This window comes from Melozone crissalis, unplaced genomic scaffold (genome assembly GCF_028551555.1).
Source record: "Melozone crissalis strain CALT ecotype California unplaced genomic scaffold, PUWL_Pcris_2 ptg000208l_1, whole genome shotgun sequence".
NCBI classification, from domain to species: Eukaryota; Metazoa; Chordata; class Aves; order Passeriformes; family Passerellidae; genus Melozone; species Melozone crissalis.
The window spans coordinates 437,850-463,006 of record NW_026535972.1 but is presented as its reverse complement, the minus strand read 5'-3'; the positions used below and the strand labels follow the sequence as shown (position 1 = coordinate 463,006).

Below are 25,157 nucleotides of genomic sequence, written 5' to 3'. Positions count from 1 at the left end.
GATCCCCTGCTCTCCCTGCTGGATCCCACACTGATTCCTGCTCTCCCAGCTGGATCCCACACTGATCCCTGCTGGATCCCACACTGATCCCCTGCCCCAATCTGTGTTCCCAGCTGGGTCCCACCCCGTTCCTCTGCCAAGCTGGGTCCCCACCACCCCTGGGGCCCACTCCAGGTCACTCCATCCTGCAGGAGCAGAGGGAGAACAGGGATCCATCCCCACAGCAGGAGGAGGCTCCACCTCCCTCTGGAGTCCCGGGAATGGCTCCAGGGAAAGAGCTGGAGCCATCCCTGCCATTCCAGAGGCACCCCTTGATTCAACACTTCCAAACTGGGAGCGGGGACTGGGCTCTGTCCTGGCCGAGCCAGCACTTTGATCCTTGAGGAGCGTTTCAAACATTCCTGGGACAATCTCCCATCAGGGCAGCACCTGGATCCCGCTGTTCCTGGTGGGAACATCCCCCAGCTCTGCCCCCTCCCGGCAGGGACAGGCTCGGCCCAGGGCACGTTTTCCCTGAGGATTTTTTGGAGGAGAAACTGGCACCAAGAGCTGCCAAGGAGCAAAGGAGGAAGTTCCATGTCCCTGCCATTGTCCCCGGCAGTGCCAGGAGTGGCTGATCCTTCCCAAGGCTCTCTGGGCAGTGCAGCACCAGGAGCTGCTCCCAAACCTGCTCTTGACTGGGCTCCAGGACCCCTGGGGGTGTTAATCCAGACCTGTCCCTGTCTCTGGGCCTAGCTTTAGAGCCAGGATTTAATTCCAAACAACACCCTCAGGATGGGAATCATCCACAGGGAGATCCTTTCTCCTTCCTAGAATCCCTGATAGCCCAGAGAGGATCCCTGGGAAGGAAGGAGAGCCTGAGCCTCTGGACGAGCCTGGAGCTGCATCCACTGGTTAAATTAGGCTCTGCAAAAGAACCTTAAGGGGAAATGCCCAAGATTTCCCGCACTGAGCCCCATCTTCCTGAGCTTTCCATGGCCTGCTGCTATTTTAGCTCCACCTAAAGTGCTTCCCACCTTTCCTTTCATCTCCTGAGTCACCAGCCTGGCTGGAGCTTGAAGATCCACGTGAATTCCACTCGGTGCCATGTCTGACAGGTAGGGATTGCTTTTAAACCACCTTTAAAAAACCTCAGCATCTTCAATCCCATGGTTTCCAAATCAAGTCTCAACTTGAAGCAAATTCCCACCACGGAGGCTTTGGGGCTGGAAAAGTTGGCACAACCTCACTGCAAATTAGTGCTAAGAGCCCCAATTGGAGCCCAAATCCTGGCAAGCTGGTGCTAAAAACCCCAGCTGGAGCCCAAATCCTGGCAAGTTAGTGCTAAGAACCCCAGCTGGAGCCCAAATCCTGGCAAGTTAGTGCTAAGAACCCCAGCTGGAGCCCAAATCCCGAGCGATGCGGCGCGGCTGGGACGAGGTTTCGGTCAGTCCTCGGGAAAGAGCTCTTACGGCAAAGGGAATAAAACCCAGCCCTCATCTCTTCCCGTGGGGCCACCAGGAGCCGTGGGCCGAGCTCTTGGCGATGCTCAGCTTCTCCTCGGGGCTGAAGTGCAGGACGGCCAGGATGGCCGTGAGCGTCTGCTGGCGGCCCCGCGCGTCCGGCAGCGTCAGGAACCGGTACACCACGTTCTTCAGGTACTCCAGGTTGGCTCCTTCCCTGCTCCTATCGCGGCAGCTCTTCTGGATCTCGTCCCGCAGCGCCGCCACCTCCTCGCGGTGCCGGTCCTCCTCGGCCAGGGCCCTGCCCTGCAGCTGGTGCAGCTGCACCTCCAGCCGGTGCCGGTGCTTGCGCAGCGCCGCGATCTCCACCTCCTTGCGCGCCAGCTGCTCCGCGTACAGGAAGAAGGTGGGCTCGGAGCCGGAGCACGGCTGCAGCTCCTGCGGCAGGATCTCCGAGGAGTCCCGGCCGGGAGCGTCCCCGGGGCCGGGCCCGCCCTCCCGGGAGCCCTTGGGGCCGTGGGGCAGCGCGAGGGCGCGGAGCTGCTCCAGCTCCCGGTCCTTCTCGGCCAGCACGGCCAGCGCCCGGTCGCGCTGCTTGTGCATCTCCTCCTCCAGGCGCAGCGCCCGCTCCCGGAACTGCAGCTGGCACCGCTCCAGCTCCTGCCGGTGCAGCTGCTGCAGCTGGGACAGCTCCCGCTTCCGGGCCGCCAGCTCCTGCCGGTGCCGCTCCTCCGCGTCGTCCGCGGCCAGCTGCAGCAGCACGTGCTTGTCCTGGAGCTCCGCCAGCCGCTCCCGCGCCTCCTCCAGCTCCTTGGCCAGCCCCACGTCCTTGCTGGCCTTGCTCTTGAGCACCTGCTGCGCCCTCACCTTGTAGCGCTCGAACTCCTCCTTGAGCTGCCCGAGCTCCTGCTGGCAGCGCCCGCCCGGGGCCTTGTCCCCGTTCCCGTCCCCGCCGCTCGGGGCCGGCTCCGGCTCCCGCGGCTCCTCCGCCTCCGCGCCCTTCCCGGCCGCCGCCTGCAGGAGTTTCCGCAGCTTCTCCATCTTCTCCTTGAGCGCGCTCACGTCCAGGGTGGCCTCCTCCACGGCCACCTCGCCCAGGGAGCGGCTGGAGGCGGCGATGGCCAAGGTCTTGTTCTCCAGGTCCAGCTGCACGACGCGATCCTTGAGCCTCTGGATGGTGGCCTGGTCCCTCTGCTTGGCCTTCTCGTAGGTGCCCAGCAGCTCGGACACCTGGGACACCTGGGCCTCCAGCTCGGCCACGCGCCGCTCCTCCCGCTGCGAGCGCTGCCGGAGCTGCTCCTCGGCCTGGGCTGTCTGTGCGGGGACACGGCAGGGTTAGGGCAGCATGGGGACACACCCGGGGTCACACAGGGACCCTACTCTGCTCCAAACCAACAAGGGGCCCTCCCCACCCCAGGAACCCTGCCTGAGACACCTCCCTGTCCTGGCTGTTATGGGATTTGTGTGTTTGGAATCCTGGAATGCGTTGGGTGGGAAGGGACCCCAAAACCCCTCCAGTGCCACCATGGCAGGGACACCTCCCACTGTCCCAGGCTGCTCCAGCCCCAACGTCCAGCCTGGCCTTGGGATCCAGGGGCAGCCCCAGCTGCTCTGGGCACCCTGTGCCATTTATTTTGAACCTCCTGGAATCTGAGGGACTGGGAAGGGGAATTTGTCTGACTCCAGCCCCACTCCCTGGATACATCCCACAGAGAGCTGTTCCCCAGGACTGTCATCCCATCAACCCAAGCCAGGATTCTACGGACTCTCAGAGACTGGGAGAGGGAATGTGGCTCCTCTAGCCCCAGTCCCTGGACACCAGCCTCATTCCCAGCCAGCAATCACCTTCTTCATCTCCTGCACCAGCTGCAGCTGGAAGTGGTTCTTGAGGCCGGCCATCTCCTCCTGCAGCTCCTGGATCCGCGGGTCAGCCCTGCCGCTCTCCTCGCGCACGCCCTGCAGTTCCCTGCGCAGCTCCTCCAGCTCCTGGCTCAGCTGCCGCGCCTGCTGCTCGCGGCCCTGCTCGGCGGTGCCGGCCAGCGCCTCCCGGGCCCGCTGCAGCTCCCGCTCGGCGGCGCGGCGCCCGTCGCGCTCGGCGCGCAGCAGCTCCTGCAGCTCGCGCAGCATCAGCCCGTGGTCGCCCTGCTCGCGCTCCCGCTCGCGCTGCTGCTCCAGGAGGCGGCCGCGGGTCTGGGCCAGCTGCTCCTGCAGCTCCTGCAGTCGCTCGGCCTCGGCCCGCGCCCGCGCCGCCGCCTCCTCCAGCTCCTGCTTCATCTGCCGCCGCTCCGCCTGGTACGAGGCCTCCATGCGCGACTTCTCCTGCGTCACGGTGGCCAGCGCGCCCGTCAGCGTGGCCAGCTGTGCCTTCAGCTGCTGCAGCCGCCGCTCGGGCTCGCCGGCGCTTGGCTCCCCGCCCTCGGCGCCGCTCGGCTCCTCGGCCCTCAGGGAGGGGCCGCCCGCGGGTTTGTCCTCCTCGTCCCCCCCGGGCGGGCCGGCCGCGGTGTCCACGCTGGCGGCCGTGCCCGCGCTGTCCTCGCTGTGCTCCGAGCTCCGGTCGTCCGGGGAGTCCGCGGCTGCGGGCGGGGGCACGGGCAGCTCCCCGTCGTGGGACACGGAGAGCGCCTTGAGGCTGGCTTCCAGCGCCTCCTTCTCCTTCAGCAGGCTCTTGTAGGCGCGGACGACGTCCTTGAGGCGCGCCTGGAAGCGCAGGAGCTGCTGCTTCTGCGTCTCGATGGTCTCCAGCAGCTCCTTCCTGCTGGGGCCGCCCCCGAAGTTCATCCCGAACTTCTCCATGGCGGGGGAACCTGGGGGCGAGCAGGGCAAGGAGAAAGGGCACCTTTGGGATGGGCAGGAGGACACCAAACGGACAGCAAAGATCACAAACACCACCCTGACCATGCCCTGCCCATGTGGGCCATCCTGAACCCCTCAGGAACCCCATCCTGACCTGCCCAGGGCTCCCATCCTGGCCCCTCGAGACCCCCATCCTGACCCCGCCAGGACAGAACCCTGACCCCCAGGACACCACTCTGAGCTGCCCTCCAGGACCCCCATGCTGACCCCGCCAGGACAGACCCCTGAGCCCGCCAGGACAGACCCCTCACCCCCAGGACACCACCCTGAACTCCCCTTCCGGGACCCCCATGCTGACCCCGCGGACACCACTCTAACCGCCCAGACACCCCCCAGACCCCCCTGGGCCCTCCATTGTCACCTCCTCAGGACCACCCTGACCCCTCAGAACCCCTCCTCAGGACCACCCTAACCCCCGGGCCACCGTGATCCCTCCGGACACCACCCGGGCCCAGCACCGTCAGCGCCTCTGGACCATCCCGACTACGACCCTGACCGCTCCGGCCGCCCTGCAATCCCCGGCCCCGCCATCCTCACCCCCGGACCCCGGTCCCCCCTCACCTCCGGCCGGTTCCGCCGCGCCGCCACTTCCGCCGGAAGCTGCTGGAGGAGCGGGGCAAAGGCAGCGGTTACGGGGGGGGCGGAGCCGCCCCCAAATAAAGCGATCTGTGGGCGTGGCTATATGAGGGGCGGGGCAACGCGCGCGTGCACACGGGTGTGGGCGTGGTTTATGCCCCCATGGGGCGTGGCCTCAGCGCGCTACGCGGGCGTGGCCTGTTGCGTTGGGGGCGTGGTTTATGGCGAGGGGCGTGGCCTGAGCGGCAAGGAATGGTCGTGTCCCCAAGGGGCGTGATCATTTATGTGGGCGTGGTCTGGGGATGGGGCGTGGCCTTTGGCCCGGCTCCGCACGGCGGTGACAGCAGGGTGGTGCCTTGTCCCTCCGTGTGTCCCCTGGAGTGCCCCGTGTCCCCTCGTGTCCCCTCGTGTCCCCTCGTGTCCCTCCGTGTCCCCCATGTCCCCCCGTCCACCCGTGTCCCTCCGTGTCCCCCCGTGTCTCCTCGTGTCCCTCCGTGTCTCCCTCTGTGCACCCGTGTCCCCCTCTGTCCACCCGTGTCCCTCCGTGTTCCCCCGTGTCCTCCCGTGTCCCCGTCGTGTCCCCCCGTGTCCCCTCGTGTCCCTCCGTGTCTCCCTCTGTGCACCCGTGTCCCCCTCTGTCCACCCGTGTCCCCCCGTGTCCCCTCGTGTCCCTCCGTGTCTCCCTCTGTGCACCCGTGTCCCCCTCTGTCCACCCGTGTCCCCCCGTGTCCCTCCGTGTCCCCCCGTGTCCCCCCCGTCCACCTGTGTCCCTCCGTGTCCCCCCGTGTCCCCTCGTGTCCCTCCGTGTCTCCCTCTGTGCACCCGTGTCCCCCCGTGTTCCCTCGTGTCCCTCCGTGTTCCCCCGTGTCCTCCCGTGTCCCCGTCGTGTCCCCCCCTGTCCCCCCGTGTCCCCCCCGTGAACCCCCTGTCCCCCCGTGTCCCCCTCTGTGCACCCGTGTCCCCCCCGTCCCCTCGTGTCCCCTCGTGTCCCGTTGTGTTCTTCCCGTGTCCCGTTCCGCGCCTCATGTGCCCTCGTGTCCCCCCATGTCCGCCCCGTGTTCCCCCACGTCCCCCGTGTTCCCTCCATGTCCCTTCGTGTCCCCCCCATGTCCTTCGTGTCCCCAGTGTCCTCCCCGTCGTCCTTGTCCCCCTGTGTCCCCCTGTGTCCCGCTGTGTCTCCCCGTTTCTCCCCCACCCCCTTGTCCCCACCCTGGCCCCGTGTCCCCTCCGTGTCCCCTCCATGTCCCCTCTGTATCCCCCCCGTGTCCCCCCCGTGTCCCCTCCGTGTCCCCTCTGTGTCCCCCCCGTGTCCCCTCCGTGTCGCCCCGAGGGGGTCTCAGTGCCAGCCCGCAGCGCGGTCGTGGCGGGCGGGGCAGGGAGGTGACACCGAGCAGGGTCCCCGCCGCGGATGGCGGAGCGGGACGAGCAGTGTCGCACCCCTCCCGTGCTGTCCCCACGGCTGTCGCTGTCCCCCCAGCCCCTGCACCCTCTCCAAGGGGGTGTCCCCGCTGGGGCGGGCTTGAGGAGCATCCCGGTGCTCCGAACCCTCCGGATAGCCATGGGGACGAGCTGGAGCGCCCTCGGTGTGTCCCAGCGCCACCTCAACCGGGGCCTGTCCCCGCTGTCCCCTGCGGGAGGGACCCGCGGCCGCTCGGTGTGGCCGGAACGCCCCGGAGCGGCCGGGATGAATGAAACTCGAACCGTGCCGGTTCAGCGTCCTTGAGTCCGGCCCTGCCCTGTCCTTGGCCACGGGCTGTGGCCAGAAAAGCTCCGGTCCCCACAGAGACCCCAGGACAAAACTTTGTCACCCGTGTGTACGTTCTGAGCCGACAAAGAAACGAATTGGCTCTAAACGACATTAAAATCTCTTTCATTAATTAGCACTCTGTCTTCTACTGGGTATTGAATGCTTCCTTGGGCCGGGACACCTCCCACTGTGCCAGGCTGCTCCAGCCCCAGTGCCCAGCCTGGCCTTGGGCACTGCAGGGATCAGGGGCAGCCCCAGCTGCTCTGGCAATGCCAGCCCAGGCAGGAATTGCTCATTGCCAAGATGCCACCCATGGCTGCCCTCTGGCAGTGGGAGCCATTCCCTGGGTGCTGTCCCTGCAGGCCTTGTCCCCAGTCCCTCTGCAGCTCTGCTGGAGCCCCTGCAGGCCCTGCCAGGGGCTCTCAGCTCTCCCTGGATCCCTCTCCTCTCCAGGTGAGCACCCCCAGCTCTCCCAGCCTGGATCCCTGGGAGCTGAGGGGCTCCAGCCCTGCAGCAGCTCCAGGGTCTCCTCTGGGCTCTCTCCAGGTGCTGCTGCTGTGTCCCAGGGCTGGGGCAGCCCTGCAGGTGGGGTCTCACCTGAGGGGGCACAGGGGCAGCATCCCCCTCCCTGCTCCCCAGGGCTGGGGGGTTCTGGGCTGAGTCAGGTCCAGCTCTCACCCCCAGCACCCCCAAATCCTTCTCCCAGGGCTGCTCCAGCTGCTCATGCCCAGCTCGGTGCCAGCAGTGTCTGACCACTCTCACACTGTGTTGGTGGTCCGGGCGCTGCCCCCAGACCATTCCACATCTCTGTGACCCAGAGCTGCCCCTCCCTGCCATGCCCTGCCCATGGAACCGGCTCCTCTGTGACATCACCCCGGCCTGGTAGCACTGTGGGCACTGCCAGGGCCCTGGGTGTCACCAGAGGTGACAGCTCTGCTCTGGCTCTGCCACCTCCAGTGTTGGCACTGATGGCTTTGCTGTGGCTGCTCGTGCTGCTGGCCCTGGCTGGGCCCATGAGGGGCAACTGGGACACTTGCAAGTCAGTGGCCACTCGGGGGGTCCCTGGCACAGCCTGGGCGCAGAGGAGCCCCTGGGGGTCCCTGGCCCTGCTGTCCCCAAGCAGGGCACTGATGGCTTTGTGCTTCCAGGGGCACCTGCGGGCTCCGGCCCTTGAATTCCGACCACAGCTCTGCTGGCACGTCCCATGTGGGTGGCACCAGTGTCCAGCCTGGGGCCTGGCCCGGCATCGTCAGCATCCAGGCCACCTGGGAGAACGGCACGTGGCACATGTGCACGGGTGTCCTCCTCAGCTCCCAGTGGGTGCTCACGGTGGCACACTGCTTCGCCAGGGCCGGGTAAGAGACAGCAGGGACAGAGATGTCCCCAGAGCACGGGCAGGTGCCCAGCTCACAGCACCATGGGCCACTCCCCTGCCCACCTGGGTAAGCAGAAGGCCGGGAAATGCTGGGCTGCTGCAGCCCGTGGCTCTGCTCCCTGTCACCCCTCTGTCCATCTGCTCCCCAGGGGCATCTCCACGTGGGACGTGGTGATTGGGGCCACACATCTGAGACAGCGAGGCCCCGGGGCTGTGGTGAGACGCATCCAGAGGCTCCTGATGCATCAGCGGTATGTGACTACCACGGCCAGGAACGACATTGCCCTGGTGGAGCTGGACCAGCCCGTGGAGTGCAGCGACTACATCCAGCTGGGCTGCGTGCCCGACCCCTCACTCAGGGTCTCAGAGCTGAAATCCTGCTACATCGCCGGCTGGAACTTTGCCAGAGGTGAGTTCCCAACAGGATGTGTGCTCCCAGGGCGAGCTGGGTGCCCGAGGACACGGGCTGGGCACAGACAGGGACATAGATTGGGCACCGACAGGGACACGGGCTGGGCACACACAGGGACATAGATTGGGCACCGACAGGGACACGGGCTGGGCACACACAGGGACACGAGCTGGGAACCCCAGGGACACAGGCTGGACACACACAGGGACACGGGCTGGGCACAGACACGGGCTGGGCACAGACAGGGACACGGGCTGGGCACAGACACAGGCTGGGCACCCCTGGGGACACGGGCTGGGCACCCAGGAACACGGGCTGGACACACACAGGGACACAGGCTGGACACACACAGGGACACGGGCTGGGCACAGACACGGGCTGGGCACACACAGGGACACGGGCTGGGCACAGACACAGGCTGGGCACCCTGGGGACACGGGCTGGGCACCCAGGAACACGGGCTGGACACACACAGGGACACAGGCTGGACACACACAGGGACACGGGCTGGGCACACACAGGGACATGGGCTTGGCACACACAGGGACACGGGCTGGGCACAGACACGGGCTGGGCACACACATGGACACGGGCTGGGCACAGACACGGGCTGGGCACAGACAGGGACATGGGCTGGGCACACACAGGGACACGGGCTGGGCACAGACACGGACTGGGCACACACAGGGACACGGGCTGGGCACAGACACAGGCTGGGCACACCCAGGGACACGGGCTGGGCACAGACATGGACTGGGCACACACAGGGACACGGGCTGGGCACAGACACAGGCTGGGCACACACAGGGACATGGGCTGGGCACCCAGGAACACGGGCTGGACACACACAGGGACACAGGCTGGACACACACAGGGACACGGGCTGGGCACAGACACGGACTGGGCACACACATGGACACGGGCTGGGCACAGACACAGGCTGGGCACACACAGGGACACGGGCTGGGCACAGACACGGGCTGGGCACACACAGGGACATGGGCTGGGCACACCCTGGGACACGGGCTGGGCACAGACACAGGCTGGGCACACACAGGGACACGGGCTGGGCACAGACACGGGCTGGGCACAGACAGGGACATGGGCTGGGCACACCCAGGGACACGGGCTGGGCACAGACATGGGCTGGGCACACACAGGGACACGGGCTGGGCACAGACACAGGCTGGGCACACACAGGGACACGGGCTGGGCACAGACATGGGCTGGGCACACACAGGGACACGGGCTGGGCACAGACACAGGCTGGGCACACACAGGGACATGGGCTGGGCACCCAGGAACACGGGCTGGACACACACAGGGACACAGGCTGGACACACACAGGGACACGGGCTGGGCACAGACACGGACTGGGCACACACAGGGACACGGGCTGGGCACAGACATGGGCTGGGCACACACAGGGACATGGGCTGGGCACAGACACAGGCTGGGCACACACAGGGACACGGGCTGGGCACAGACACGGGCTGGGCACACACAGGGACATGGGCTGGGCACACACAGGGACACGGGCTGGGCACAGACACAGGCTGGGCACACACAGGGACACGGGCTGGGCACAGACATGGGCTGGGCACACACAGGGACACGGGCTGGGCACAGACACAGGCTGGGCACACACAGGGACACGGGCTGGGCACAGACACGGGCTGGGCACAGACAGGGACATGGGCTGGGCACACCCAGGGACACGGGCTGGGCACAGACATGGGCTGGGCACACACAGGGACACGGGCTGGGCACAGACACGGACTGGGCACACACAGGGACACGGGCTGGGCACAGACAGGCTGGGCACACACAGGGACACGGGCTGGGCACAGACACAGGCTGGGCACACACAGGGACACGGGCTGGGCACAGACAGGCTGGGCACACACAGGGACACGGGCTGGGCACAGACATGGGCTGGACACACACAGGGACACGGGCTGGGCACAGACACGGACTGGGCACACACAGGGACACGGGCTGGGCACAGACATGGGCTGGGCACACACAGGGACATGGGCTGGGCACAGACACAGGCTGGGCACACACAGGGACACGGGCTGGGCACAGACACGGGCTGGGCACACACAGGGACATGGGCTGGGCACACACAGGGACACGGGCTGGGCACAGACACAGGCTGGGCACACACAGGGACACGGGCTGGGCACAGACACGGGCTGGGCACAGACAGGGACATGGGCTGGGCACACCCAGGGACACGGGCTGGGCACAGACATGGGCTGGGCACACACAGGGACACGGGCTGGGCACAGACACGGACTGGGCACACACAGGGACACGGGCTGGGCACAGACAGGCTGGGCACACACAGGGACACGGGCTGGGCACAGACACAGGCTGGGCACACACAGGGACACGGGCTGGGCACAGACAGGCTGGGCACACACAGGGACACGGGCTGGGCACAGACACAGGCTGGGCACACACAGGGACACGGGCTGGGCACAGACATGGGCTGGGCACACACAGGGACACGGGCTGGGCACAGACACCGGCTGGGCACACACAGGGACACGGGCTGGGCACAGACACAGGCTGGGCACCCTGGGGACACGGGCTGGGCACAGACATGGACTGGGCACACACAGGGACACGGGCTGGGCACAGACATGGACTGGGCACACACAGGGACACGGGCTGGGCACAGACAGGCTGGGCACACACAGGGACACGGGCTGGGCACAGACACAGGCTGGGCACACACAGGGTCCGGCCGCACGGCGCCAGCGGGGCCGGGCTCGGAGCAGCTTGGGCTGGGGGAAGGAGTCTCCACCAAGACAGAGCATGGAACGGGATGAGCTGTAAGGTCCCTGCTCACCCAAACAATTCCTGCTGGCCCTGGGAAACCTCGGGGGTTTGGCCCCTTCCCCAGGCCAACAGCAGGGACACAGCTGGACAACATCACCTGTGGGGAAGGGGCAGGGACACAGCTGGACAATGTCACCTGTGGGGAAGGGGCAGGGACACAGCTGGACAATGTCACCAGTGGGGAAGGGACAGGGACACAGCTGGACAACATCGCCTGTGGGGAAGGGGCAGGGACACAGCTGGACAATGTCACCTGTGGGGAAGGGGCAGGGACACAGCTGGACAATGTCACCCGTGGGGAAGGGGCAGGGACACAGCTGGACAACATCGCCTGTGGGGAAGGGGCAGGGACACAGCTGGACAATGTCACCTGTGGGGAAGGGGCAGGGACACAGCTGGACAATGTCACCCGTGGGGAAGGGGCAGGGACACAGCTGGACAACATCGCCTGTGGGGAAGGGGCAGGGACACAGCTGGACAATGTCACCCGTGGGGAAGGGGCAGGGACACAGCTGGACAACATCACCTGTGGGGAAGGGGCAGGGACACAGCTGGACAATGTCACCCGTGGGGAAGGGACAGGGACACAGCTGGACAACATCGCCTGTGGGGAAGGGGCAGGGACACAGCTGGACAATGTCACCCGTGGGGAAGGGGCAGGGACACAGCTGGACAACATCGCCTGTGGGGAAGGGGCAGGGACACAGCTGGACAATGTCACCCGTGGGGAAGGGACAGGGACACAGCTGGACAACATCGCCTGTGGGGAAGGGGCAGGGACACAGCTGGACAACATCGCCTGTGGGGAAGGGGCAGGGACACAGCTGGACAATGTCACCCGTGGGGAAGGGGCAGGGACACAGCTGGACAATGTCACCCGTGGGGAAGGGACAGGGACACAGCTGGACAATGTCACCCGTGGGGAAGGGGCAGGGACACAGCTGGACAATGTCACCCATGGGGAAGGGGCAGGGACACAGCTGGACAACATCACCCGTGGGGAAGGGACAGAGCCAGGCCCGGGAAGGGGACTCACCCTAAGCAGGGGAAGGGATGGGTACCGAGCTGCTGGGGCTCATTCCCCTCTGTGCCAACAGCTCAGGGAGCAGCCATGGTGCTGCAGGAGTCCAAGGTTCACCTCATGGACACCGAGCTCTGCAACAGCAGCCGGTGGTACGCGGGGGCTGTTCATGCTGACAACCTCTGTGCTGGGTACCCACAGGGCGGCATCGACACCTGCAAGGTAGGAGCCCCCACAGGCAGCCCAGCCTGTCCCCTGTCCACCCTCCCCTCCCCACCCGTGGGTCCCTGTCCTATGTCCCCCTGTCCCCAAGGCCTGTTCCTGCCCACAAAGCACATCCAGCAGACCCAAAGTGCAGATGTGACCCTGGAACATCTGTCCTCTGCACATCTGGGGCCTATGTGCAGAGATGGGAGAGCCCCCGACCTGTGCTGGGAATGCAGACCTGGCAGGGACTGGGAGAGAGGAGCCAGCCCCGGGATTGGGAGAGAGGAGCCAGCCCCGGGATTGGGAGAGAGGAGCCAGCCCTGGGATTGGGAGAGAGGAGCCAGCCCCGGGATTGGGAGAGAGGAGCCAGCCCCGGGATTGGGAGAGAGGAGCCAGCCCCGGGATTGGGAGAGAGGAGCCAGCCCCGGGATTGAGAGAGGAGCCAGCCCCGGGATTGAGAGAGGAGCCAGCCCCGGGACTGGGGCAGAGGAGCCAGCCCCGGGATTGGGAGAGAGGAGCCAGCCCCGGGATTGGGATAGAGGAGCCAGCCCCGGGATTGGGAGAGAGGAGCCAGCCCCGGGATTGAGAGAGGAGCCAGCCCCGGGATTGGGATAGAGGAGCCAGCCCCGGGATTGGGAGAGAGGAGCCAGCCCCGGGATTGGGAGAGAGGAGCCAGCCCCGGGATTGAGAGAGGAGCCAGCCCCGGGATTGGGAGAGAGGAGCCAGCCCCGGGATTGGGAGAGAGGAGCCAGCCCCGGGATTGGGAGAGAGGAGCCAGCCCCGGGATTGGGAGAGGAGCCAGCCCCGGGATTGGGAGAGGAGCCAGCCCCGGGATTGGGGCAGAGGAGCCAGCCCCGGGATTGGGGCAGAGGAGCCAGCCCCGGGATTGGGAGAGAGGAGCCAGCCCCGGGATTGGGAGAGCAGCCAGCCCCGGGATTGGGAGAGAGGAGCCAGCCCCGGGATTGGGAGAGAGGAGCCAGCCCCGGGATTGGGGCAGAGGAGCCAGCCCCGGGATTGGGAGAGAGGAGCCAGCCCCGGGATTGGGAGAGAGGAGCCAGCCCCGGGATTGGGAGAGAGGAGCCAGCCCCGGGATTGAGAGAGGAGCCAGCCCCGGGATTGGGATAGAGGAGCCAGCCCCGGGATTGGGAGAGAGGAGCCAGCCCCGGGATTGGGAGAGAGGAGCCAGCCCCGGGATTGAGAGAGGAGCCAGCCCCGGGATTGGGAGAGAGGAGCCAGCCCCGGGATTGGGAGAGAGGAGCCAGCCCCGGGATTGGGAGAGAGGAGCCAGCCCCGGGATTGGGAGAGGAGCCAGCCCCGGGATTGGGAGAGGAGCCAGCCCCGGGATTGGGGCAGAGGAGCCAGCCCCGGGATTGGGATAGAGGAGCCAGCCCCGGGATTGGGAGAGAGGAGCCAGCCCCGGGATTGGGGCAGAGGAGCCAGCCCCGGGATTGGGAGAGCAGCCAGCCCCGGGATTGGGGCAGAGGAGCCAGCCCCGGGATTGGGGCAGAGGAGCCAGCCCCGGGATTGGTGGCAGCAGCCCCCCACAGTCCCTGAACCATCTCTCCCGGCACAGGGGGACAGCGGGGGTCCCCTCGTCTGCAAGGACAATGCAGCTGACTACTACTGGCTGGTGGGATTGCACAGCTGGGGAAGAGGCTGTGACAGAGCCAGGCACCCCGGGATCTACACCTCCACTCAGCACTTCTACAACTGGATCCTGCTCCAGACGAGCCTGAGCCCTGCAGACATAAGTGGCACAGCACCAGAGCCGAGGTGTGCCCCGACTCCTAAGGCAGAGCTCACCATGGCTTCTGAGGAGGCCCCGACACCAGGGCCACAACAAGAGGCGCAAACAGAGCCAACACCAGTGCCAGAGCCCACGCCAGAGCTGGTGGTGCCAGGGCCACAGCCGGTAACAGACCTGACACCAGCGCCAGGGCTGGTGACAGAGCTGATGCCGGAGCCCGAGTTAGTGCCAGTGCCAGTGCCAACCCCAGAGCCAGAGCTGATGCCAGAGCCCGAGCCAGTGCCACTGCCAGTGCCAACCCCAGAGCCAGAGCTGATGCCAGAGCCCGAGCCAGTGCCACAGCCAACCCCAGAGCCAGAGCTGGTAACAAACCTGGTACCAGTGCCAGTGCCAGATTTAACGCCAGAGCCAACGACAGTGCCTACAACGGTGCCGACGACAGTGCCGACGACAGTGCCCACGACAGTGCCCACGACAGTGCCGACAACGGCGCCGACGACAGCGCCGACGACAGCGCCGACAACAGTGCCGGTGCCAGAGCCATCGCTAGTGCCAGAGGCGACACCAGAGCCAGAGGAGGAGACAGAGTTGGTGCCCGAGCCGGAGGCAGAGCTGCCGCCGGCGCCGACGACACCAGAGCCAACCATCCCCCCGGAGCCCGAGGAGCCGGCCCCGACCCCCGAACCAGAACCGACACCGGCAGCTAACAGGCGCCTGCTGATCTCGGTGCCGTACCAGAGCCTGCTGCAGTTCTGCAACCTGCTGAGGGATTTCCTGCAGTTCCTGAGGAGCCAGCTGGGCTGAGCGCAGCCGGAGCGGACGCGGTTCTGCTGCCGAGCGCGGCCCCGCCCGCTCCCTCGGGGCTCGGCCGCGCCGCGGGGCCCGAGGGGCCACAGCCCCGGGGCCGCTCTGTCCCCCCGCCCTCCCCGTGCCCTGCCGCCCCCCGTGCCGCAGCCCCGCTCGTGTTCAAACAACGCTGTTCGTGCTCCCCAGCACCGCGGTGTCTGCGCCTTTCCGCTGCGGGCGGAGCCGGGAGCCGGGAACCGGGAACAGGGAACAGGGAACCGGGAACAGGGAACCGGGAACAGGGAACCGGGAGCCGGGAGGGAAAACGAGCGGGGCTGGCCCGGTTCGGGAGGAGACGCGGAGCACTCGGAGCGGGTGGGAAAAGCGCTTTAATGCCGGGAACGGCAGCAGCCCGGAGCCCCGAGGGACGCGGAGCTGCCGGAGGTGCCCCCCGAGCTGCGGCCCCTCGGGGCTGTCCCCTCTGTCCCCGCTCCTGCCGGGACCCCCGGCCCCAGCCCCGCGGTGCCCTCAGGCCCCGTTGGGATCTCCGGAGCCGGGACATCCCCTCTGCTCCAGCGGGATCCAAAGAGCTGTCCTGGCTCTGGGGGAGTGCCGGGGCGCGGTGACCCTCCCGGGTCGGGTCAGGGATCCTGAATTCCGCCATCCACCCGCGTCCGGAGGCGCTTTGGGACCTGCCGCGGGCTGGCCCGGCCGCGCTGGCCCGGCTGCCCCCGGAGCCCGCCCTGCACGGATATCCTCAATTCCCGGCTCGGGGGGTGCCGGAGCCCCGCGTCCTGCCGGGACAGCTCGGGGGGCAGCGGGGGCTCAGCGGGGCTCAGCGCGGCTCAGCGGGGCTCAGCGGGGCTCAGCGGGGCTCCAGGCCCCAGGCTGGCAGCGGGGGCAGCCCGGGGGGCAGCAGGGCGAAGCGGGCGCTCTCCAGGGGCTGCCAGGGCGCTGGAGCGGGGGTCCCGCCGGGAGCCAGACCTGCGGGATGGACGCGGGGCTCAGGCATGGCCTGAGCAGGGCACACCCAGGGCACCCCCAGCAGCCCGGGGCCGGCCCCTCGTACCGCAGCAAGCGTCGTCCCAGGCGCAGGGCCCGGAGGCGCAGAGGTGCAGCGGGGCCTGGGGGCGCGGCCGGGGGGCGAGGCCGTGCAGGGGCTGCGCCGAGCCCGCGGGGGGGTCCGGGAGCGGCTGCGTGGGGACCGGACAGCGCCGTGTCACAGGGCTGCTCCGGCACCGGCGCACCCCGAGGGCACCGGGGCGCCCCGGACAGGGCTCCCGGCGGGAGCGCCGCTCCAGAGGGTGCTCGGGCCGGTCGGGGCGTCCCCAGCCCCCCGGGAGCGGCCGTGTCCTACCCGTGCGGCGGCGGCGGCGGCGGCACCGACAGCGGGCGGGATCCACTCGCACCAGGAGCCTGCGTGGGCACGGGCGGGCACAATGCCCTGGCTCGGACAGTGCCCGGGCTCGGACAGTGCCCTGGCTCGGACAATGCCCTGGCTCGGACAGTGCCCGGGCTCGGACAGTGCCCTGGCTCGGACAGTGCCCTGGCTCGGACAATGCCCTGGCTCGGACAATGCCCTGGCTCGGACAGTGCCCGGGCTCGGACAGTGCCCTGGCTCGGACAATGCCCTGGCTCGGACAGTGCCCGGGCTCGGACAGTGCCCTGGCCCGGACAGTGCCCTGGCCCGGCTCCCGGGGGCGCACGGGGAGCGGCCGTGTCCCTTCCCCAGCTCCCAGCGGGGCTCTGGGAAGCAGCCCCGGGGTCCCAGTGCCAAATACCAGCCGCACTCCCTCCCAGGGGCGCCCCTGTGTCCCCCGTCCCGTCCCCTCGGTCCCCTCGCTGTCACCTGCGCCGCCCGCCTCCAGCTGCCGCTTGCTCTCCCGTCGCCACTTGGCTCGGCGGTTCGAGAACCAGACCTGGGCAGGGGCGGGAGCTGAGGCTGTGGTCCCTGCCCGTCCCAGGGCCCTGGCACAGCTCTGAGCCCGGGACACGGACCCGTCACTGCCTGGGAGCGAGCGGGGACACGGGAGGGACACGGGCACAGAACGGAGCTCGATCCCTGACGTGGGCAAAGGAATGCCCGTGTCCTGGTCCCAGGCATGCACTGGGGCACGGGCAGAGGAATGGGTTTGATTTTGGGCATCTGAAGGGAAGGGGCTGCCGGGCACCCAGAGGGGCACAGGGATGTGAGTCTGGAGCTGCTGGGAGGAACGTGTGAGGAGTGTGTGCCAGGGAGTGTGCCATGGAGTGTGCCAGGGACTGTGCCAGGTGTGCCAGGGAGTGTGCCAGGTGTGCTATGGAGTGTGCCAGGGAGAGTGCCATGGAATGTGCCATGGAGTGTGCCAGGGAGTGTGCCAGGGAGTGTGCCAGGGAGTGTGCCAGGGAGTGTGCCAGGTGTGCCAGGGAGTGTGCCAGGTGTGCCAGGGAGTGTGCCAGGGAGTGTGCCATGGAGAAACCCCCGAGCCAGGACAAACGCAGCCCTGGGCAGTCACTGCCGCCCGCCCGTCCCAGCCCCGTGGCCAGCAGCGGTGACACGGTTCGGAGATATCTCCCGGACTGACAGCCCCGATCCCGGCGGTCCCCCCGGGCTGCTCGGGACACCGGGACGTGCCCGGATCCCGCTGGAGCGAGGTGGGTCCCCCTTACCCTGATGGTGCTGTCGGGCAGCCGGGTGGCCGCGGCCAGGCGCTCGCGGGTGGCGCTGTCCGGGTACTGTCCCCTCCGGAACGCTGCAAGGGCACCGGGCTGAGCGGGGCCGGGTCGGGACAGCCCCCCCGGCACCCGGGCACCCGGGAGATGGCAGGGGGTGACGGCAGCCGGGCCGCGGGGCCAGCGGAGTGGGGTGCGCTGGGTGGTTTGGGGTGCCCTGGGGTGGTTTGGGGTGCGCTGGGTGGTTTGGGGTAGTCTGGTGGGGTATGGGATGGTTTGGGGTTCTCTGAGGTAGTCTGGGGCGGTTTGGGGTGCTCTGGGGCGGTTTGGGGCACCACAGCGATGGCACGACCCCATCCCGAAAGCGGCATTGCCCCCCGAACAGCCCCGCTCGGAGCGCACCTTCCTCCAGAGCCTCCGCCTGCTGCGTGGAGAACACGGTGCGGTTCCTGCCCCCGCTCCGGTGCCCGGGGCCCGCCGGGGGCTCCCGGCTGCCCGGGGCCGCGGGGGGCTGCGGGCCGGGGGGCGCGGCCGGAGGGGACCCTGCGGGGACAGAGGGGCGGCGGCTGGGGCGGGCCCGGTGCTGGGCCGGACCCGGTGCTGGGGCGCAGCCGGTGCTGGGGCGCACCCGGTGCTGGGCCGGACCCGGTGCCGGGGCTCCCCAGAGGGGCCGGGAAGGGTCAGGAGGGCTCCGGACTCTGGGGCAAGGCTCACCCCGCGGGTCCCGGGGCTCGGCCGCCAGCCGGAGGTCGCTGGGCAGGGTCCTGAGCACGCGGTTGATGGAGGAGACCTGGGCAGGGGACAGGGGATGCGCCGGGAGGGGACGGGAATGGAGGTGCAGCTGTCTCTGGGCTGCTCTCCGGAGCCAGGAGTTCTCCGGCCCGGGGCCCAGCCCGTCAGCCCCCGGTTTGCGGCCCAGGACCCCGGAACCCCGGGGACAGACGGAATCTAACGGGGTGCCATTGGCGCGGCGGGGCACCGGCAGGGTGGGTCCGTCCTTGGGGAGCGCAGCTCGCCCTGCCCGGCAGGGACACTTGTCACGGAGCCACCGCGGTGTCCCGCGGCCCGAGGAGCAGCCGGGCTCGGGGGTGGCGCTCGGGGCTCTGATTCCGCTGGGAAGGAGCGATCTGCCTTCCCCTGCCCACCCGCTCCAGCTCTGCTTCTCACCAAGCACCGAGCCCTTCCGTGTGCATCCTTCCCATTCCCGAGTCCTTCCCACGGGCCCGAACCCTTCCCATCACACTGAGTCCTTCCCGGGACATCCACCCCACTGCCCCGAGCCCTTCCCTGCGCATCCTTCCCATTCCCGAGTCCTTCCCACGGGCCTGAACCCTTCCCGTCACACCGAGCCCTTCTCGGGACATCCATCCCCCTGCCCCCGGCCCTTCCGTGTCCCATTCCCACTGCCCCCAGCCCTTCCGTGTCCCATTCCCACTGCCCCCAGCCCTTCCGTGTCCCATTCCCACTGCCCCGAGCCCTTCCCTGTGCACCATTCCCACTGCCCCCAGCCCTTCCCTGTCCCATTCCCACTGCCCCCAGCCCTTCCCTGTGCACCATTCCCACTGCCCCCAGCCCTTCCCTGTCCCATTCCCACTGCCCCCAGCCCTTCCCCGCTCCCATTCCCACCTCCCGTCCCCGGCCGAGGGTCGGACCCCCAGCCCCGCCCGGCCCGGTGCATTCCCGCAGCCCCGGGGCTCCGGGCAGGACTCACGCTGGGGATGCCGCTGCCGGCGCAGGTTCCCTCGGCGTGCAGCTGCCGGCGGATCTGCCAGGCGAAGAGCCCGGGCTGCTCCAGCTTCAGCCGCGCGATCCTGGCCACCACGGCGGGGGTGGCCGTGCGGGGCTTGCTGCCCCCCGCCGCCTTGGGCCCCACGGCCCCCGTGCGGTAGTAGCGGCCCAGGATTTTGCTGACGCAGCCGTTGGACACCTGCGGGCAGAGCTTGAGCGCGGGGGGGGATTTGGGAAGGGCGGGAGACGCCCCCAGCCCCGGCCGGGCGCACCTTGAGGCTGCGGGAGATGTCGGAGCTGCGGGCGCCGCTCGCCGCCAGCGCGATGATTCTCTGCCTCTTGCACGTGGGGAGGGGGCGCCCGTTCAGGAAGAGCCCCCCGAGCTGGTTCACCCCGCTGGGCCCTGGGGAGGGGAACAGGGCTGGGGGCAGCGGGGCCGCCCGTCCTGCCCTCCCGGCTCCGCAGAATGGCACCGGGGAGGGGACGGAGAGGGGTGATGAGGGGTCCGGAGGGGCTGGGCAGGGGGAGCTGAGGGGGAGCTGAGGGGGCTGGGCAGGGGGATCTGAGGGGGCTGCAGGGGCTGGGCAGGGGGGGCTGGGGGGGTCCGGAGGGGCTGGGCAGGGGGAGCCGGGGCTGGAGAGACGCGGGGCTCGGTGCTGGGGGTGAGTGCGGGCAGGCAATGGGGACGCGGCCCCAAGGAGCAGGAAAACACCCCCAGGAAGAGCACGGGGAGAATTTGGGAAGGGCAGGGGGTGTCGGGCTGCGGGGCTGGATGTGCCCGGGGCCGGGAGGGCCCTGCGGAGCCGCGGGTGAACGGGCGGCCGGGCGGAGCAGGGAACGGTGGCACGGCGCATCCCCGGGTCCCGCCGGGCACGCCGCGCTCCTCACCTCGGTGCTGCATCGTGGAGAGGCCTCAGGGGCTGTGGGTGCCTGGGAGTTCCCCGTGGGACACGGGGGTGCTGCGGGGCCGGATGAATGAGCGCCGCTGTCCAGGGCTCAGCCACGACCCTGCGGCGAGGAGGAGGGACAGGGGCAGGAATCCTGGAGGAGAGGACGGGAGCACTTGGGGGCAACTCGGGAAGTCCTTGTGCTGCAGGCACAGCGGTAAAGAGCCGGAAAAGAGGTCACAGGGCTCTGGAGAGGCTCGGGAGACGCCGGGAATGCTGCCGGGGGTGCCTGCACCGAGGGAATGCACCACAGGGAATGGAGATGGAGGGATCCCCCACGCCCACCACCCTCCCAGCCCAGGCAGGAATTGCTCATTGCCAAGATGCCACCCATGGCTGCCCTCTGGCAGTGGGAGCCATTCCCTGGGTGCTGTCCCTGCAGGCCTTGTCCCCAGTCCCTCTGCAGCTCTGCTGGAGCCCCTGCAGGCCCCGGATGGGCTCTGAGCTCTCCCTGGATCCTTCTCCTCTCCAGGCTGGACACCCCCAGCCCTCCCAGCCTGGCTCCATAGGATTTCCCGGCAGGATTCCCACAGGGACCCCGGTGCCGGTGCCTCTCCTGCCTGGGCAGCAGCGCAGACACAGAGGTGCCACCGAGCCTGGCGGCTGCTGCTCCCCCACGGCCTCGCCAGAGCCCCCAGTCCGCCGGGCTTTCACCTGGAACACCCCAGAACCCTCCCGGCACCCCCACAGTCCCCAAATCCCACCGCACAGCCCGAGGGAGTTTGGCGACACCGACCGTCGGAAATTCGGGAAAAGCCAAATTAATCCAACAATAGGGACAAGCCCGCAGGTTTCCCGCAGGTTTCCCGCAAAGCCGAGGCGCATCCCGCCCGCCGCTGCTCGGAGAGGGCTGGATCGGCCCCGGGCGATGCGCGGAGGCTGCTCCGGGAGGGAAGGAGGGAGGAAAGAACGGGACACGAGTCCCCAAGCGCCCCTGCCTTGGCCGTGCTGTGCCCGCAGGTGGCACAGGGATTTCTGTGGCCCTGGAAAGGCCGTGGGGAGGCTGGGAGCGCTGGAAAGCCGAGCTGCGGGTGTCCCTGGGACGGTGCCGAGGGGCCCCGGGGCCGGGACGAGCTCGGTCCCTGTGCGGAGCCAGCGAGGCCGGGCCAGAGCCGGGGGACCCCGGAGCTCTCCAGGTCAAAGCGCGCTCCCCACCAATTCCTGCAGCGCTCCCTGCAGCTCCGCACGCCGGGAAGGGCGCTCGGGACGCGGGGACGCCGCAGCGGCGCAAGGAGGTACCTGCGGAGCCTCGGGGCAGCCGGAGCGGAGCGGAGCGGAGCGTGCGGGGCCGGGCGGGCGCTCGGCGGGGCCGTGATGTCACCGCGGGAGGGAGAGGAGGGAGAGCAGCTCGGGGAGGAAGGGGCGGCCCGACGTGACCGCGCCCAGCGCACGCCCGGCCCGGGGGCTCCGTCGGGACCTGGGGGCGCTCGGGGCCCCCCCCGGGCCGGGCTCGGAGCCGGTGGCGGCGGAGCGCCGGCGTTTCAGCACCCGCGGCCGGCGGACAGCACGGCCCCGCCGCTTCCCCGCGCCCCGGAGCATCCCCGGGGATCCCCCGGCGGAGCCCCCCGAGGGGCTTCGCTCCCGCGTTCTCCCGCAAAGCAAACAGGGACATATGGGATTCAATCATAAATCCACCTTCGCTTTTATTACGTCGATTTGATTTATTTTGGGTGCTGAACAAATAGAAGGCGGCCCCCGGGGTGGCGGCTGGGCCCCGGCGGGGACTCCCCTGTGTGCTCCGGGCGAGCACCGGCACAGATGGCCCCTTCTTGGAAGATTAAAAAAAAAAACAACGTCGTAAACCTTTCAAGTAAAATATTTGAAGAGCAAATATTAGCCGGCGGGGAGCCCATCACCGCGGCCCTCCGCGCCCGGCCCCGCGAGTCATCCGGCGTTATTTGCACCCCGGTCCCGGCCCCCGGGCTCCGCGCTGCCGCCCGCCTTTGGAAAATACCATATGCTCCGAATTACACATTAACCACGGCCCCGCGGGGCCCGGGCCCGGCCCCGGCCCCCGGGGAGCCGCCGGCCGCCCCCCCGCCGCCCCCGGGGCGCCCCGGCCGTCCCGCACCCCGGGGCCGGGCTCGGGCTGCCGGCGGCGCGGGGAGCGCCCGCACCCAGGGCCGGGTCCCCCCGCTCGGCGCCGGCCGCCCGGGACCCCCCGCTCCGCGCCGGCCGCGGGGGAGCCCCGGCGGAGCCCCCGGGCCGGGCCGGCCCCGCGCGTAACGCGGCCGCGGGGAGCGGGGCGCGGGGCTCGGCGGCGGCGCCGGGCCCGGGCCTGGCCCCGAGTCCGCGGGCCCGGGCGGGAGGCGGCGCGGGGGGCTCGGGGCCGACCCCGGCGCGGCGGGGCCGCCCCCGGGCCGTGCGCGCTGGGAACGGGCGCGCCGGGCTCCGGTGCGCACGGCCCCGGCCGGCCCCGCGCCGCTCCCGGGCCGGCCCCGCGCTGCCCCGGCGGCGGGAGGAGCCCCCGGAGCCGCCCGGGGAGCCGCGGCAGCACCGCGGGCCCGGGGCAGGCGGCGGCGGCTGCGGGCACCGGGCCGTGCGTCCCTGGCGCGTCCCGGGCGCGGCGGCGGCCGCGGGCACCGGAAAGCGGGCCGGGGAAAGGCGGGGAGGGAGCGGGGAGAGAGCGGGGAGAGAGCGGGGAGGGAGCGGGGAGACAGCGGGGAGGGAGCGGGGAGACAGCGGGGAGAGCGGCAGGGACGGGACCGGGAGATACGGGGAGGTGGGGAGAGAGACGGACACGTGCAGGGCAGAGATGGAGAGAGCGTGGAATGGAGAGGGGGAGACCCGGAGGGACGGAGTCGGGAAGAGACAGGGAGGGAGAGAGGAGGGCACGGGAGAGGTGCAGGGGCGGATGGAGAGGTGGTGAAAGGGAGAGGAGGAGAGGAGGAGACGGGGAGGAGATGGGGGAGAGATGTTGGGACATGGAGAGGTGGCAATGTGGAGAGGGGGAGACATGGAGACGTAAGGACAAAAGGCAGAAGTGGAGAAATGCTAAAATGGAGAGGTGGAGAGATGGAGGCAGAATTATGGAGACGAGGAAAGGTGGAGAGGTGAAGGTGTGAAGACGTGGAATGATGGAGAGGGGGAAAGGAGAGGTGGAGCAGTGGGGACAGATCTGGGGACACGGAGAGGTGGGGACAGAGCTCTGGAGAGGTGGAGGGAAGATCCAGGACCCACCGTGGCATTTGTCCTCCTGTGGCCTCGCCCTGCTCCCCGGGAAGAGCTTTTGCGGGGATTCTGAGGGTGCTGAGCACCCCAGGGATAGCGAGGGGACACCGGGCAGCAATTGGCACACGGTGCCTCTGCCCTGGTGGCCAGGAATGCCAGCACACAGCGGGGGTGGTGGGGACCCGAGTGTCCCTGCTGCCAGCACCTGGTCACTCCAAATAGAGGGAAAGGAAAGGAAGGGAAAGGGAAAGGGAAAGGGAAAGGGAAAGGGAAAGGGTAAGGGAAAGGAAAGGGAAAGGAAAGGGAAGGACCCGGTCCTCACTGTCCCCAGGCAGGCTCAGGGGTGTGTTGGGGACACCGGGGGCTCTGGAGGGGAGCACAGGGCTCCCCAAAAGAGGGCGTGTCCCGGGAAAGGCAGCAGCTCAGCAGGAAGAGCTGTCCCCACGGCTCTGCGGGGAGTTTGCAGGGCACAGGGATACAGCTGAGCAGATCCACCACCTCCACCCTTATACCCATCTCCATTTTCATCTGCATCTTCATTTCTCTTTCCATCTTCATTTCTGCCTCCGTGTTTGTATCTTAGTCTCCATCTCCATCTGTATTTTGTCTTAATCTCTATCTTGGTATCCTTTTTCCCCCCTTCTCTTTCACCTCTGCTTCATCTCCATCTCTGCCTTTATCTCCACCCCATCTCCTCCTCCACTCCCAGACCATCTCCATCTGCATTCGCGATCCCATTCCCCACCTTCCTCCCCATTTCCATCCCATCCCATCCCATCCCATCCCATCCCATCCCATCCCCTCTCGGTGTCCCTGGGCTGTTCCAGAGGGAGGGACAGGGAGAGCCCCGGGCATGCCGGGCCGTGGCTCGGGCAGAGCTGCCCCGCTCGGGGCTCGCTGCCCTCTGCTCTGCCCCGTCCCTGATCCCAGTGCCCGTGCCCAGAGGGTCTGTCCCTGATCCCAGTGCCCGTGCCCAGAGGGTCTGTCCCCGATCCCAGTGCCCAGGGGGTCTCTCCCCGATCCCAGTGCCCAGAGGGTCTGTCCCCGATCCCAGTGCCCAGGGGGTCTCTCCCCGATCCCAGTGCCCAGAGGGTCTGTCCCCGATCCCAGTGCCCAGAGGGTCTGTCCCCGATCCCAGTGCCCAGAGGGTCTGTCCCCGATCCCAGTGCCCAGAGGGTCTCTCCCCGATCCCAGTGCCCAGAGGGTCTGTCCCCGATCCCAGTGCCCAGAGGGTCTGTCCCCGATCCCAGTGCCCAGGGGGTCTCTCCCCGATCCCAGTGCCCAGGGGGTCTCTCCCTGATCCCAGTGCCCGTGCCCAGGGGGTCTCTCCCTGATCCCAGTGCCCAGAGGGTCTGTCCCTGATCCCAGTGCCCGTGCCCAGAGGGTCTGTCCCCGATCCCAGTGCCCAGAGGGTCTCTCCCCGATCCCAGTGCCCGTGCCCAGAGGGTCTCTCCCCAGTCCCAGTGCCCGTGCCCAGAGGGTCTCTGCCCTCCGGTGTCCCTCCAGGGAGGGGACGCTGAGCCCTCCCCGCCCGGGGACAGCGGATCCTTGCCCCCATTGCAGGCTGGCAGCAGGAGCGCGGTGTGCTGGGGACTGGGGTCTGCAGAGAGGGACCCTGCAGGGACAGTGGGTAAAGCGCTGGG

At 68.7% G+C, this 25,157-nt stretch overlaps 2 protein-coding genes across 2 annotated transcripts; one reads left to right on the top strand and one right to left on the bottom strand.

Moving 5' to 3' along the window:
- Positions 1-1,409: 1,409 nt before the first annotated feature.
- Positions 1,410-4,248, bottom strand: GCC1 (GRIP and coiled-coil domain containing 1). Its single transcript, XM_054294082.1, has 2 exons — positions 3,288-4,248; positions 1,410-2,756 (listed from the first exon to the last, which is right to left on the bottom strand). Exons 1-2 carry the CDS (start codon positions 4,233-4,235, stop codon positions 1,476-1,478), a joined length of 2,229 nt encoding a protein of 742 aa, XP_054150057.1. The 5' UTR covers positions 4,236-4,248; the 3' UTR covers positions 1,410-1,475.
- A 2,031-nt stretch (positions 4,249-6,279) lies between these two features.
- LOC128949243 (acrosin-like) lies at positions 6,280-15,034 on the top strand. Its single transcript, XM_054294102.1, has 6 exons — positions 6,280-6,530; positions 7,505-7,657; positions 7,767-7,973; positions 8,143-8,402; positions 12,353-12,498; positions 14,057-15,034. Exons 1-6 carry the CDS (start codon positions 6,280-6,282, stop codon positions 15,032-15,034), a joined length of 1,995 nt encoding a protein of 664 aa, XP_054150077.1.
- The last annotated feature ends 10,123 nt before the right edge of the window (positions 15,035-25,157 follow it).